A 16,393-nucleotide genomic window follows, 5' to 3' on the forward strand; every position below is an offset into this window, starting at 1 on the left:
TTATGACACCTAGTGTCACATCAGTGTAATGATGACTGACTTGTTACTGCAGAGTACCATCTCACTGGTTTGTTTATTTTCAATAACAGCTGAGTAATAAATGTTATATCACAAAATTACTGGTATTGTTTATGCTGTGGTTTTATTGTTGTTTTCCAAAACATACAAAAGACAATCAAATAAATGATTAAAATCAATCCTGACAAGTGGAAATACGTATGGTGAGAGCAACATTGGCAGTATGGTTATTTCCCAGAACCTGTCCTACAAAGGGTTAACAGTTTCCCTGTTCCCACTATGCCTAGACTTTACATAACCATTAACCTATTTTAATATATTATTTTTCCAGATCGCCCACAGCCCCCTGAGGGCCCAGTTGTCTTTGATGAGGTTTACAGAGATCATATGGTAATTTCCTGGAAGCCCCCCCTCGATGATGGTGGAAGTGCAATTACTAACTATATTGTTGAGAAGAGAGATACAAACAGAGATCTTTGGATGCCTGTGACATCTTCTGCTACAAGGACATCATGCAGAGTGCCCAAACTCATTGAAGGAAGAGACTATATCATAAGAATCTGTGCACAAAACGTTTATGGAATTAGTGAACCACGGCTTTCCGCAGAGATGAGAGCCAAAGATATATTCAGTATGTAACAGTTTAATAAATAAAATGTTTCGTATTATTCAGTATTATTTCACAATCTCTGTTGCAAAATTCACATTTTTTATCTTCTTTTACAGGAGTTCCTGAGGCTCCCAAGCAGCCTGTAGTGAAAGAAGTATACAAAGATACTGTTCTGCTGACTTGGAACCAGCCTCGTGATGGTGGCAAACCCATTACAAACTACATTGTAGAGAAGAGGGAAACTATGTCAAACAGATGGACACGTGCTGGCACGGACCGTATTTATCCTGACCCAGAGTACTGGGTTCCAGATCTTCTTCGTGGCTGTGAATATGAGTTCCGGGTCATGGCAGAGAATGAAGTTGGTGTTGGTGACCCTAGTCCGCCATCCAAGCCTGTCTTTGCCAAAGATCCAGTTGGTGAGTCTAAGGATCCATTTTCTTTCCTATGGGTTTAGAAATCACATTATTTACATTTATGTATCATATGAATTTATCATGCCTAATCTGTGGCTTTAATTTCTACAGTGGTCCCAAGCCCTCCTGTACTCCTAGAAGCCGTGGACAAGACAAAGAATTCAGTAACACTGTCCTGGAAGCCCCCACTCAATGATGGTGGGGGCAAGATCATTGGCTATTTCATTGAGTATCTGAAGGCTGGCCAGGAAGAGTGGTTGAAGGTCAATGAGACTGCTGAATCATGCCCAGAAACAAAGTTCAAAGTTGGCAACCTTGAAGACGATCAACTGTATCGGTTTAGAGTTATGGCTGTGAATTCTGCAGGTGCTTCTGAACCTGCTGATGTCAAGGAACCAGTGAGGGCACAGGATAGACTTGGTAGGTTGAAATGTAATAAATTATATGAGATATATTTTTACAAAATAGCTAATGCTTATTTCAGAATAAATTTTATTTATTCTTTCTGACCAACAGAACCACCAGAGCTGGACCTTGAGGCTGGTATGCCTCGTGAGCTTCGTGCCATGGCAGGAACTCTTATCAAAATTAGGGCTGGGATCAAGGGCATACCTTTCCCCAAAGTTACATGGAAGAAGAATGATGCAGATATTCCTCCAAGGGCTGAAATTACAGTCACTGGTGTGGGAAGCAAACTGGAAATGCGTTATTGTAACCGATCTGACTCTGGAGATTACAGTCTAACTGCTGAAAATCCTTCCGGATCAAAGACAGCAATATGCACAGTGCTTGTGTTAGGTATATCATTTCACGTCATTATAAATCATTTTAGGTGGTGTCATTTTTGGTCAGGCTTATGCTATTAAGTCTGCTATTATGTCTCCCATTGACAGATTGGTTTAAGGGACTTTGACGTTTTTGAATGAAGATTTTCCCTTAAGGTGTTTTTTGCAACTGCCAAATTGTTTAAGGAAATTAACACTCAAGGAAAATACTTCAATTAAATTCTTAAGTAAATATTTAAGTAGTGCTATGCAGCTCACTAAAACGTAAGGGTATTTTAAGGGAAAAGTTAAGGAGAAGTAATGTAAATAGTTGTATTTCTGAAAGGCCCCTTGTAAAGCAATTAAATGGACACTCCTGCTAATGTATCATAATTGTATGTTCCCTCATATGTAATGATATAATGTTGTGTACTGTCATTACAATGTTGCATACGCTTTTGTTCTACCATTTTCACAATTATAGATAAACCTGGTCCTCCACAAAATCTGAGGGTTTCTGAGGTCAGAAGTGATTCAGCCTATCTTTCTTGGAAAGACCCAGAAGATAATGGAGGAGCTCGTATTACCAATTTTGTGGTGGAAAAGAAAGATGTGGCCTCAGCACAGTGGGTACCTGTCTGCTCCTCATCCAAGAAGCGCAGCATGACGGCTAAGCACTTGATGGAGGGAACACAGTATGTGTTCCGTGTTGCTGCTGAAAATCAGTTTGGCAGAAGTGAATATGTTACAACAACAAAAGCCATCAAAGCAATCGATCCTTTGTGTGAGTATTGAGTATTTATCTGATAGAAATCTGATAAGAAAACATTTTCAGGCTATACATACCTATTGATGGGTACATTGTATACATTTTGATCTATAAAAAAGCTATATATATATATATATATATTTACACATCATGTTTTTATTTTCTACTATCTTACTGCAGTCCCACCTGGTCCACCAAAGAATCTGCATCATGTAGATGCAGACAAAACTGAAGTCTGGCTTCAGTGGAATTGGCCAGATCGCACAGGAGGCAGTGATATTACTGGTTTCTTAGTGGAATACCAAGTGGAAGGAGAGAAAGACTGGACCGTCTTCAAAACTGTCAGCATTCCTGAATGTCATGTAACTGGACTGGAGGAGGGAAAGACATACAGATTCCGTGTTAAAGCAGAAAATGCCATTGGCTTGAGTCGTCCTGACACCACAGTACCAGTACTCTGCCAGGAGAAACTTGGTGAGATTTATTCTGTATTGTATGTGTTGTTAAGCAAGATTTGTTTAATCAACTTTTGAAAGTTAAATATTTAATCCATCATACTTTTTTTCAGTGCCACCGACCGTTGAAGTGGATGTGAAACTAATTGAAGGTATTATTGTGAAAGCTGGAACTACAATCAGACTCCCTGCAATTATGAGAGGCATCCCTATCCCCACTGCTAAATGGATGATTGACGGCAGTGAAATCAAAAGTGAAGGCAATGTCAAAGTTGACACTGATCATTATTCAACAATCCTCACTATAAGTGAGTGTACAAGAAATGATACAGGAGTTTATCTTCTCACAGTTTCAAACCCCGCTGGAAGCAAGACAGTTGCATTGCATGTGACAGTTCTTGATGTCCCAGCCCCACCTGTTGGCCCAGTTAATATCCTAGAAGTGACACCTGAGTACATGATAATTGACTGGCGTCCTCCCAAGGATGATGGTGGAAGCCCTGTAATGAATTACATTGTTGAGAAAAGAGAATCGAAGAAAGAGACATGGGGAGGCGTGAGCTCAGGTAGTACCAGTACAAAAGTTAAAATCCCTCGTTTACAGAAGGGCTGTGAATATATTATTCGTATTCGAGCAGAAAACAAGATTGGTATAGGTGCACCCCTTGAAAGCGCTCCAACTGTTGCTCAACATATGTTTGAACCACCTAGCCATCCAGGTAAACCAAACACATCTGATATCGCAGAAAATGCTGTGACTGTTAGTTGGACTATGCCATTGTGTGATGGTGGTAGTCCAATCACTGGCTACATAATTGAGCGAAGACACAAGGAAGGAAAATGGATTCGTGTGAACAAGACTCCTGTAAAGGAACTCAGATACAGGGTCCTTGGACTTTTTGAAGGTAACAGTTATGAGTTCAGAGTCTTTGCAGAAAATATTGCTGGCTTCAGTGGACCTTCTCCTGTGTCAGACCCAGTTAAGCCATCTCGACCAATAACAGTACCTGGACCACCAGTAAACCCTAAATTGAAGGACTGGAGCAAATCCTCTGCTGACTTAGTATGGACAAAGCCAACAAGAGATGGAGGCAGTCCCATATTAGGTTATATCATTGAGTGCCAGAAAGCAGACAGTACTGAATGGGAAAGAATCAACAAGGATGATCTTATTAAGCAGTGCGCATTTAGAGTGTCAGGCCTAATTGAAGGCACAGAATATAGGTTCCGTGTTAGAGCCTCCAATATGATAGGAGATGGTGAGCCTAGAGAACTTCCTGAATCACTTATTGCCAAAGACATCTGCCTTCCCCCAGAAATTGAACTTGAAGTTGGATGCCGTGACCATTTGACTGTCAGAGTAGGCCAGAATATTAATATTATAGCTCATGTTAAGGCCAGACCTGATCCAGAGATTACCTGGTGCAAGGATGAGGTAGTATTGGAAAAAGATAAACGCATTTCTTTTACTAGTAACTTCCCTCTTGTCAATATTATCATCAAAGAAGCAACAAGAGCAGATTATGGAAAATATGTCATTAAAGCTAAAAATGACAGTGGTGAAGCACAAGCTACAATTACAGTGAATGTGCTTGACAGGCCTGGACAGTGTCGAGGTCTGAAGACAACCTATGTGACTAAAGATTCTTGTGTGGTATCATGGGAGAATCCAGAAGACAATGGAGGCACAGAAATTACGAACTATATTGTTGAGTGCCGTGAGCCCAGTCAAAGGGCATGGTCAATGGTTTCATCAGATTGCACTAACCGCCTCCTTAAGGCAAAGCTTTTGGAAAATCGTGAATATTTCTTCCGCGTCTGTGCAGAGAACAAATGTGGCCTTGGACTAGCAATAGAGACTAAAACACCAATTCTTGCTATTGACCCAATTTCAAAGCCTGGTGAGCCAGAGAACTTCCATATCACTGAAATTGGCAAGAACTTTGTCTTCCTTAAATGGCGAAGACCAGACTATGATGGCGGCAGCCCCAACCTCGCATACCATGTGGAAAGGAAATCTAAAGATGCTACTGAGTGGGAAAAACTGCACAAAGGTGCAATAAAGGAAACATACTTTATGGTTGACAAATGTACGGAAAACCAAATATACCAGTTCAGAGTACAAACCACAAATGAGGGTGGAGAGAGTAACTGGGTGAAAACAGCTGAAACACTTGTCAAAGAAGAAATACAGAAACCCGTTCTTGACATCAAGTTAGCTGGAGCCCTTGTGGTAAAAGCTGGTGACTCAATCAGAATGGAAGCAGGACTCAGAGGGAAACCTCAACCTGAAGTTAAATGGGTGAAGGACAAGGATACAGGGGAATTTGGACAGAGTCCAAGAATTAGCGTTGAAACTGGTGCCGACTATTCTAAGTTCCTTATGACTAAGTCTAAACGTGGAGACTCTGGAAAATATGTGGTCACTGCTACAAATTCTGCTGGAAGCTTCACTGCTTATGCAACTGTGAATGTGCTGGACGTTCCCGGTCCTGTCAGAGACTTAAAAGTGTCTGGCATTTCTGTGGACAGATGTAGAGTGGTATGGGATCCCCCAGAGGACGATGGTGGCTGTGAGGTTCAGAGTTACATTTTAGAGAAATGTGAGACAAGAAGAATGGTTTGGTCTACTTACTCTGCATCTTTAGTTACAAACTATGCTAATGTGACTCGCCTCGTGGAAGGAAATGAATACATCTTCAGGGTGCGAGCAGAGAATAAAATGGGTACTGGCCCTCCAATGGAGAGCAAACCCATTGTTGCCAAGACACAATTCAACAGACCTGGTCCTCCTGATCCACCAGAAGTCACTAAGATTGGAAAGGATGAAATGACAGTTGTATGGGCTCCCCCTGAGAATAATGGTGGGAAGTCCATCACTGGTTATATTTTAGAAAGAAAGGAAAAACGTGCTGTACGATGGGTTCCTGTTACAAAGAGCCCTATACCAGAAAGGCGCATGAAAGTTAATAACTTACTTCCTAATCATGAATATCAGTTTCGCGTCAAGGCTGAAAATGAAGTTGGATTGGGAGAGCCAAGTAAACCTTCCCGATCTGTTGCCGCAAAGGACCCAATTGGTACGTATGCTGTTTGCAAACTATATTATTATACTATATGATTTTGTCCATTTTATTGTATTAAATGTAATTGTGCTTGGTGCTGTGTTGATCTTTGCAGAACCTCCAGGTCCTCCAGGCAGTTTGAAGGTGGTTGACAGCACAACGTCCTCAGTCACACTTGGGTGGGCAAAACCTGTGTATGATGGTGGTGCTCCCATTATTGGCTACATGGTTGAAATGAGACTGAAAGGTGAAAGTGATAAGCCAGAGGAAGGCTGGAAGAAATGTAATACTGGTGGTCCGTTGGTCCTGACAGAATTTACCATTCCAAATCTAGATGAAAAACTGGAGTATGAATTCCGTGTTTCGGCACAAAATCAGGTTGGCATAGGTCGTCCTGCACAGCTTAAAGATGCTGTAATGCCAAAGGAAATACTAGGTAATGTGCTATATAATTTCTTGAATATGAATAAGCACTTGTTTGATTCATTTTATTTATGTCATTTAATTTGCTAATTTTGCTGTTTCTTAGACACATTATCTAATTTTTTTAAACCTACAGAGGCACCTGAAATAGATTTGGATGCTAGTCTGCGAAAAGTTCTTAAAGTCAGAGCTGGATGTCCTATTAGGCTCTTTGCCACAATCAGAGGAAGACCCACACCTAAAGTAACCTGGAAAAGAGTTGGAATTGATAATGTCGTCAGGAAGGGTCATGTGGATCTGGTTGACACAATGACATTCCTGGTCATCCCTGAAAGCACACGTGATGACTCTGGAAAATATTCCTTAACACTTTCCAGCCCAGCTGGGGAGAAGGCTGTGTTTGTACATGTCAAAGTTCTAGGTATGTAATTTCATTTTTGCCAGAGTCTAAACAGAAATGTTATATTTGTTAAACTGAAGTTTAACAGCATGGGGAATATGGAATTTTCATTTCTTGAGATTGACAATTGAGATTGTTTTCATTACATCATTGACTTCTTGATGATCCAGAACTAGAAATGAAAATTCCTGTTTATGAGATTGACCAAACATGACGAATATTTCATGCTCTATGGATTTCCCCAAATTCTGCTTTGTGTTTTCTGTTTTCATGTTGCGTGAGCATTTCTCAGTTAACTGTTTATTTTTGTATTTTGGTTGATTTATTATCACATTTTTCAGTTTCTGTCTGTGATAACTTATTTATATTGGTAGTGCTTATAATATGGACTTTGTAATCATGTTGACAAACATACTTGTTTTAATCAACAGATACTCCAGGACCTGTAGCAGGACTGGAAGCAACTGATGTCACCAAAGTGTCTGCCCAGGTTACTTGGTCTCCTCCTGAGAACGATGGTGGCAGTCCAGTCACACACTACTCACTTGAAAAGCGTGAAGTTGACAGAAAGACATGGACTAATGTCACCAACGATTTGAAAAAGACAAGTTTCAAAATCACCAATCTCACACCAGGCATTGAATACTATTTCAGGGTTACTGCAGTTAACAAATATGGTCCTGGTGTGCCAAAAGATTCTCCAAAGTCCTACCTGGCAACTGATCCTATCAGTAAGTGTATTTATTGTAGTTGTTTGAGTTTTGTTTTTTTTGCAAAGAATTGAATGGATTGAAATAATACTGTTTTTGCTTTGAAGGTGAACCTGACCCACCGAAGAAGATGGAAATACTGGACATTTCACGAAACAGTGCAGTGCTGGGATGGATTAAACCACTGAGAGATGGAGGAGCGAAGATAAATGGTTATGTTGTTGATTACTTGGAGGAAGGTCAACCTGAGGACAAATGGACACCATACTCAGTTGTAAAAGATTTAAGTATTGTTGTTGTTGGACTGAAGGAGGGCAAGAAGTACAAATTCAGAGTTGCAGCAAGAAATGCAGTGGGCTGCAGTCTGCCAAGAGAAGCTGAGGGAGTGTTTGAGATCAAAGAGCAGCTGTGTAGGTTTCTACTCACTCATACCATTTGTGTGATTTGTTTTTGCTTGTTTCAGATGTTTAGTATGTAACAGTATGTTAGAGTATGTCATGACTTTGCTTTATTAAATTTTTGCAGTGGCACCAAAAATTATTATGCCTGAAGTTGTGACCGCGAAGGCAGGATCAAAGCTGAAAATCGAGGCTCTTGTCTCTGGAAAGCCAGCGCCAGTATGTAAATGGATGCGAGGAAATGAGGATGTTGTTACATCCGATCGCCTTTCAATTAAAAAATCTCCAAACTATTGTTTGCTGTTTATAAAAGATGTCTCAAGAATGGACAGTGGTTACTACAGCCTGTCTGCCGAGAACAGCACAGCAAAAGTCAATCAGATACTGAGAGTCATCATAATGGGTAAGTCTCAAGTCCCAAATTTCAGTGCTAATGGAATCTACATTGTTAGAAATGATAGTGATGAGTTTAGCTAATTATCCCTGTGTGTTTCAGATATCCCTGGTCCACCAGAACCACCATTTGAGATTAGTGATGTGGATATTGATTCGTGCGCACTCACCTGGCACGCACCTCGTGAAGATGGCGGAAGCAACATCACTAACTATGTGGTTGAGAAGTGTGATGTGAGCAGAGGTGACTGGGTTACTGCTTCTGCATCCTGTACCGCAACCAACTGCAGAGTAGGAAAGCTCACAAAAGGAAACGAGTATCTGTTCCGTGTTCGGGCTGAGAATCGCTTTGGCATCTCAGCACCTATTGTTTCTGAGAAGATGGTTGCTAAGTTCTCTTTTGGTAAGATTCGTTATAAGTGAATATACACAAGCATATTACCATTAACATGACATTATATTTAACTTGCATGGTTAAAATATATGAAACTATATACACACCAAAATTGAAATGCTATGTGTCTATTTCAGATGTACCTAGTGAACCAAGGAACTGCTGTGTCAGCAAAATCAACAAGGATAATGTGTTTTTGACATGGGACACACCAACCACTGATGGTGGCAGTCCTATTACTGGATATATCATTGAACGTAAAGAGAGAAACAGCCTCCTTTGGGTCCAGGCAAATGAAACTGCTGTACGTTCCACTGAATACACATGTACTGGCCTTATCGAAAGATTGGAATATACTTTCAGGGTGTCAGCCCTCAATCGTGCTGGACAGGGTAAACCAAGCAAACAGACTGAATTCATCACAGCAAGAATGCCTGTCGGTATGTCGTTAGCTCTTAATTTAATTTGGTATTGTTCTGCGGTAATGGGTACCACAAGGTCAAAATACTTGACAAATATTTTCATCTGTTGCTATATCTAGATCCACCTGGCAAACCGGAAGTCTTGGACGTGACCAAGAGTTCAGTTTCACTTCTCTGGGCCCGTCCAAACAATGATGGAGGTAGCAAAATCCTTGGATATTATGTTGAAGCCATGAAGATTCCTGAAGAGAAATGGGTGCGATGCAATGCAAACTATCAGAATGTGCCCACGGAAGAGTATACTGCAACTGGACTGGAAGAAGGAGCTCAATACCAGTTCAGAGTAATTGCCAAGACAGCAATAAACATCAGCCCACCATCTGAACTCTCAGATCCAATCCTAGTGTTGGCTGAGAATGGTAAGATAATTTCTGCTTTATTGAAAATAACTTCAAATTTTGGTTTTGCATTTATTTCAGAACTGTTCAGATCAATATGTCTCTGTCGTCATTTCAGTTCCACCAAGAGTGGAGATTGGACTTCACATGAAGAACCTGATCATAGTGAAGGCTGGAGAAAATGTTTGTCTTGAAGCTGAAGTGTTTGGCAAGCCAATGCCAAAGGTTACATGGAAGAGAGATGGGCAATTGGTGGAAGTAGTTGAAGGGACCAAAATCACACAGAAGAGGCATCTGTGCCTTCTGGAAATGTTCTCAGTGACAAGAAAAGAGACTGGAGATTACACCATTCTGGCCGAGAATGCAAGTGGCAGCAAGTCAGGCTCCATTAAGCTGAAGGTTCTTGGTAAGTGCTAGAATTCATTACTTATGTTTTTATAATAATAATAATAATAATAATAATAATAATAATTGCAGAGTAACTTGGAATTTAGTAGCAAATGTAATTTTCTTTCCACAGACAAGCCTGGACCACCAGCCTCTATCAAGATTGGCAATGTGTATGCAGATCGTGTCAAGCTGAGGTGGGAACCACCTCTTGCAGATGGAGGATCAGAAATTACCAACTATATTGTTGACAAACGTGAAACAAGCAGACCTAACTGGGCTCAAGTCACAGCTAATATCAATGGCCAGCTCACTGACTGCTCTGTGGAGAGGCTGATTGAAGGCCATGAGTACCAATTTCGTGTCAGTGCTGAGAACAAGTATGGTGTTGGTGACCCCATCCTGACTGAGCCTATTGTTGCAAAGAATCCATATGGTAATAATATTATTATTTTGTATTGCATATAGTCAATATCTAGATTTGGTATATACAGTCAAGTCCATAAATGCTTGGACAGAGAGACAATATCTGTTGTTTTGCCTAGGTATTCCAGCACATTAGATTTAAAATGAAACAGTTAATGACAGCTTTAATTTATGGGTATTTACATCAATATCAGATGAACCATGTAGGAAATGCAGCTCTTTTTCCCCTGATTTTACAGAGTTAACAGTAATTGGACAGCTGCTCTGTTGTTTCTTACATTACATGTATTTGGCAGACACTTTTATCCAAAGCGACATACAATAAGTGCGTACCAAAGGTCATTGGAACAACTACAAATCACAGGTCCAATAAGGTACAATCCTCATATTGTACAGTTATTCATAGCCATGAACACATTAAATCCAGTTTACACAGTGAACATTACTCTGACCTAACCTGTGCTAAGTCAACCTACCATGCATTACAAGCTACAACATCAAGACAATGATACAAGGCAATAAGTGCTGTTGTTCCATCATTAGCTCATACACAAGAAAGCAAACAAAAGGTTGAGTTGATTCTAGGTGTGGGATTTGCATTTGGGGTCTGTTGCTGTTTTCTCTTAACATGAAGACCAAAGAAGTGCCAAATGCAAGTAAAGCAGGCCATCATGGGGTGGAAAAATCTGAATAAATTGATCACATACATAGCCAAAACATTGGGTGTGTCAAAAGAAACTTTGATACGTTGTTAAGAAGCAAGCATGCACTGGTGAGCTCAGCAGTAGCCAACAACCTAGTAGACCATAGAAGACCACTGTAGTGGACAACCAAAGAATACTTCCCATTTCAACTGTAAAAAAGATAAAGAACACTCTTCAGGATGTAGGCATAAATGTGTACAAAAATAGTGAAGACTACAAGAGCATAACCTCAGATGGTTCACTGCAAGATGCAAACCACTGGTAAGCCTGAAGAACAGAATGGCCTGGTTAGAATTTGCTAAAAAAGTATATTTTATAAAACCGTAGAGTTGTGGAACAAACTCTAATGGACAGATGAGATGAGTATTTACATGCACCAAAGTGATGGAAAGATAAAGGTTTATGATACAAAGAATACCACCTCATTTTTGAAACATGGTGGAGGTAGTGTTATGGCTTGGTTACATATGACTGCCATTGGAACTGGCTCACTTGACTTTATTGATGATGTGATTGCTGATGGTGGCAACAGGAAAAAGTCTAAAATGCACAGAAATATCTTAACTACTTAGATCCAACCAAATGTCTCAAAACTCATTGGATGGCACTTTACCTTGCAACAGGGCAGTGTGCCCAAACATAATGCTAAAGCAACCAAGGAGTTTTTCAAGGATAAAAAATGGAATGTTCTTGACTGGCCAAGTCAATCACCCCACCAAAATCAAATTGAACATGTGTTTTACTTGCTGAAGACTAGACTGAAGGCAAAAATCCCCTAAAACAAACAGGAACAGTACAGGCATGACAGAGCATCACCAGGGAAGATACCAAGGGTTTTGTCTATCAGTCACAGACTTCAGTCAGTCATTGAATGCAAAGGATTTGCAGCCAAGTACTAAATACGATGACAGCAAAACATGCAGGTTCTCACCGGGAGTCAGTGGGGAGGTGGAAAAGGCCCTCGGTTCAAAAGTCCTCTATAATTAGAAGCAAAAGCAGCAGACAGCGGACTGTAGTCTCTGGACGGAAGTCGATGGTAGACTCGGCGAAATCGGTGCAGTGGACAAGACTAACGTTAAAAAGATGCACATTGCTATATATAGTTCTGCATCTTTTAATGGCGGTGCTCCGCGATGGTCAGTATATCCTCAATAACACACGTCTCTCGAATGGTTGGCCCGGCGATATTGGCAACAAGCGTCTCCAGGCAGGGTCGTGCATCAGGAGTGCGTCCTCCGACGTGGATCTCCGGAACGGGACCGTGACGTCATTATCTCCACCTGTAGGGGAGGCAGAAAACATGCATGGCATCACACAAAGTCCCACAGTATGCAATCACAAAAACACTGGGAAGTAACAGGGACTATGTGTAAAAAGGGTTGTAATTCCTACATGAATCACAGGAGAGTTGGATTATGCAGTTCTTTAGGACCATAACTATCCCTAGGCCACATAATTCAAGTTAAAAAAAAAATTTTTATTTGTATTGGATTGTTATTTATGTGTCTGTGGCGATCATTTCACCTGTCCAATCATTTCTGCCATATCTTTTTTTTTTTCATTTTCTAGTGTTCACTGTAACTTACGTAACTTTTATTTTCAGATGTCCCTGGACCTTGTGATCCTCCTATTATTACCAACGTCACAAAAGACCATATGACTGTAAGTTGGAAGGCACCTGCTGATGATGGTCAAGCTCCTATTCTTGGATACATGGTGGAGAAGCGTGAAAGCCAAGAAGTGAATTGGGCTAAAGTCAACAGAAGGCCTGTGATTGATAGAACTATTAAGGCTGGTGGTCTCACAGAGGGATCTGAGTATGAATTCAGAGTTATTGCTATCAACAAAGCTGGCCCAGGAAAGCCAAGTGATCCATCCAGAGCTGCTGCTGCACTTGATCCTGTGTGTAAGTATGAATGTTGGAATCTCTAACACATTTTGTTTTAAACAATATTCTAAACATAAGATAATGTATATTCCATGTACATGTGTATTCTGCAGATCCCCCAGGACCACCAGCATTCCCAAAAGTTATTGACACAACACACAGTTCAATTAGTCTGGCCTGGACAAAACCAGCTTATGATGGTGGCTGTGAGATCCTAGGCTACCTGGTTGAGTGCAAACGAGCAGATTCGGATGACTGGTTAAAGTGCAACCTGCCCAAAAATCTACAAGACACAAAGTATGTTGTTACCGGACTTCTTGATAACACAGAATACCAGTTCCGTGTGTCTGCTGTGAACAAGATTGGGTTCAGTGATCCAAGTGACGTTCCTGAAAAACACCTTGCAAAGGACATTTTGAGTATGTGTGCAGTTTTTATTCATCTCTTACTCTCTCTCTCTTTGTCTCTCTCTCGCTCTGTCTCACTCTCTCTCTCTCGCTCTCTCTGTCTCTCTCTCTTGTTACTGGTTAATAATTTGATAAACTCTATCTGTAGCTGGTTAATAATTTTATGAATTTTTGTACTTTTTAGTTGCTCCAGAGGCAGAACTTAGTGCCGATCTTAGGAAAGCCCTGGTGCTGCGTGCTGGAGTCACAATGAGACTCTATGTCCCGCTGAGGGGCCGTCCTCCTCCAAAGGTGACCTGGGCCAAGGTTAATGCAAACCTAAAGGAAAGAGAAGGGCATATGATTAAGACCTCAGAATGGGACACACTATTATATGTCGAAGGTGTAACTAGATACGATGCAGGCAAATACACCTTGACTCTGGAGAACAGCAGTGGAGTGAAGACCTACACAATTGTCGTAAAGGTTCTCGGTAAGTACCTTTGTATAATAATAATAATGATGATGATGATGATTGTTATTATTATTATAACAATAATAATAATGATACCATATGTCTACCATAATGTCATTTAATAATGTAATGTAATAATAATTCTGTTTCTGGTGTAGACACTCCTGGACCACCAGTGAATTTGATTGTCAAGGAGACATCAAAAACCCATGCATCAATCGCTTGGGATGTTCCTGTAATTGATGGTGGAAGCCCTGTGAAGAGTTACATTGTTGAAAAACGTGATCCTGAAAGAAAAGCCTGGTCCACAGTGGCAACTGATTGCCCCAAAACATCTTTCAGAATTACTAATTTGGAAGCAGGCAAACTCTACTGTTTCAGAGTCTTGGCTGAAAATGAATATGGAATTGGGGAGGCATGTGAGACAGCTGGCGCTGTAAGAGCGTCTGGTGAGTGAGACAAATTAGCATTAATTTTGTCATATTTCAGTGGAGATGCTAGGTGTTCGTTGACCCTGAATAAAACACCCTAAAATACACTAAAAAATTAATGTTAAAGCCAAAACATTGACCATTTACTGTCTATTAATGATGAAGCAATGCATATAACCCATGGTTAATAGAATATTGTTCTCAAGTAGAGCATCTCTAAATGCTTTCTTTCAGAAAAACCTGGACCTGTTGTGGACTTTAAAGCCTTACTGGTCACCAAAGATTCATGCACCCTTAGCTGGAAGAAGCCAGTCAGTGATGGTGGGAGTCACATTATTGCGTATGTGCTAGAAGTAATGGAAGAAGTAGATAAATGGAAGGAGCTGGTGAGATCAAAGAACATGCAGTACAATGCTAAAGATCTTGTGGAAGGAAAGGAATATTCCTTCAGAGTAAAAGCAGTGAATGAGGCAGGAGATAGTGAAACACAGGAGCTTAACGTTGTTGCCAAAGACCAAATAGGTGAGTGTTCATCAAGCATTTCTTTTTTAAATCATGAACATCTTAGACACTGTTTTGAGCATGTAAAAAGCCCTTTGTTAGTGTAAATGCAACTACTGCAAGGGCAGATTCATATTTTGAATGGTAGGAGGTGCAGCCACATTTGCACCTAGGGTGGGATTTTTTTCCAAAGTTTTTACTGCTTGTTTTGGGTGTTTGGAAATGGGACGTAGTCATTTGAGGGTGTGAACTGGGGCAACTGCAGTTGTGTTTTATCATGGTTAAGCGGTCTGAAGTTTGTTGTTTGTAGTACATTGGCAACTATATACTGCCAATATCAGAGTCTTTGATAGAGGGAAATTATGAAAAATTAAAAGACTAGCAGAAATTGTAAGGGTGACATAAATCTAAATAATTTCACTTATATGAACCATAAAGCGATCCAATCTGTGAGATATAGATGTATTTTGTGGTGTGCAATGTGGCATATCTCATTTGTTCACCAAATATGCCTGGTCTGCATAACTGTCATTTTCACCAAATCTTACCTTTATACAGAATTTCACAGATGATGATAATGGACCTGAATGGATTGTAGTTGTGATTCATTAAATCCATACAAAAAGAATTGTACAGTGAATTGGACTAAATTTGATTTGGACATATTACACACACCTTTTCTATCTGCAGCAATGCTTGCTCTAGTATTTTCAGACTGTCCTTGCATCCTCAAAAAAAGCCTTTTTATTTTTAATATGCAGAAAAAATTCTAAGGGAGTCAGTGGCAAAACCCTTAAAATGAATGAGTGACAAGTGTTCATGAAGCTATTGTTTTATTTTATGGTTGCTATTTTTATTTGGTTTCCTACAATTATGTTTAGAAGTTATACACAGTATATTTTATTAAAGTATACAAAATAGCACAATAGTAATAATAATAATAATCGAATTACTCTTGTTCTTCCTCATAGTCCTACCTGAATTTGACTTGAGCGGCTTGCCAGATATGTGCTACATTGCAAAGGAGGGAACTACCGTGCGCCTCAATATTCCCATAATTGGAAAGCCTGCACCTACTGTCACATGGAAGAAGGGAGATGCTACTTTAACTGACAGTGGAAGAATCTCTGTTGAGTCTACTGCTGTCAGCACAACTCTTCTGATACGTGATTGCCAAAGGGGTGATGCGGCAAAATACTCAATTACTCTTAAAAACACAGGAGGCACCAAAGATGCAACTATTCTTGTGAAGGTGGTCGGAAAACCTGGAATACCCACAGGACCTATCAAGTTTGATGAAGTCACTGCAGATGGAATCACTTTGGAATGGGGTGCACCAAAGGATGATGGTGGATCAGAAATATCCAATTACATTCTGGAGAAGAGGGTGTCAACAGCTAACAAGTGGGTTACTTGTGCTTCAGCTATACAGAAAACAACCATGAGAGTTACAAGGCTTCATGAAGGAACTGAATACATCTTCAGAGTAGCGGCAGAAAACAAATATGGAGTTGGAGAATTCCTCAAATCAGATCCTGTCAAGGCTGAGCATCCTTTCGG

At 40.3% G+C, this 16,393-nt stretch overlaps 2 protein-coding genes across 2 annotated transcripts in view; one reads left to right on the top strand and one right to left on the bottom strand.

Moving 5' to 3' along the window:
* The window catches only part of zc3h15 (zinc finger CCCH-type containing 15), a 454,134-nt gene that overhangs the window by 84,507 nt on the left and 353,234 nt on the right, over positions 1 to 16,393 (bottom strand). The gene's annotated exons all lie outside the window — the stretch shown is intronic.
* LOC135250706 (titin-like) overlaps positions 1 to 16,393 on the top strand; it is an 87,842-nt gene that overhangs the window by 24,578 nt on the left and 46,871 nt on the right. The window contains exons 48-70 of the mRNA XM_064327298.1: positions 350 to 649; positions 745 to 1,047; positions 1,156 to 1,464; positions 1,561 to 1,842; positions 2,293 to 2,592; positions 2,758 to 3,051; positions 3,146 to 6,112; positions 6,213 to 6,533; positions 6,657 to 6,941; positions 7,352 to 7,651; positions 7,738 to 8,040; positions 8,156 to 8,431; positions 8,525 to 8,824; positions 8,953 to 9,255; positions 9,357 to 9,656; positions 9,754 to 10,041; positions 10,156 to 10,458; positions 12,756 to 13,058; positions 13,154 to 13,459; positions 13,632 to 13,919; positions 14,060 to 14,350; positions 14,567 to 14,854; positions 15,805 to 16,392. Coding sequence (XP_064183368.1) covers positions 350 to 649; positions 745 to 1,047; positions 1,156 to 1,464; positions 1,561 to 1,842; positions 2,293 to 2,592; positions 2,758 to 3,051; positions 3,146 to 6,112; positions 6,213 to 6,533; positions 6,657 to 6,941; positions 7,352 to 7,651; positions 7,738 to 8,040; positions 8,156 to 8,431; positions 8,525 to 8,824; positions 8,953 to 9,255; positions 9,357 to 9,656; positions 9,754 to 10,041; positions 10,156 to 10,458; positions 12,756 to 13,058; positions 13,154 to 13,459; positions 13,632 to 13,919; positions 14,060 to 14,350; positions 14,567 to 14,854; positions 15,805 to 16,392 — 9,798 coding nt within the window. The remainder of the gene's footprint in view (positions 1 to 349; positions 650 to 744; positions 1,048 to 1,155; positions 1,465 to 1,560; positions 1,843 to 2,292; positions 2,593 to 2,757; positions 3,052 to 3,145; positions 6,113 to 6,212; positions 6,534 to 6,656; positions 6,942 to 7,351; positions 7,652 to 7,737; positions 8,041 to 8,155; positions 8,432 to 8,524; positions 8,825 to 8,952; positions 9,256 to 9,356; positions 9,657 to 9,753; positions 10,042 to 10,155; positions 10,459 to 12,755; positions 13,059 to 13,153; positions 13,460 to 13,631; positions 13,920 to 14,059; positions 14,351 to 14,566; positions 14,855 to 15,804; position 16,393) is intronic.

The sequence above is a fragment of the Anguilla rostrata genome, chromosome 3, assembly GCF_018555375.3.
Source record: "Anguilla rostrata isolate EN2019 chromosome 3, ASM1855537v3, whole genome shotgun sequence".
NCBI classification, from domain to species: Eukaryota; Metazoa; Chordata; class Actinopteri; order Anguilliformes; family Anguillidae; genus Anguilla; species Anguilla rostrata.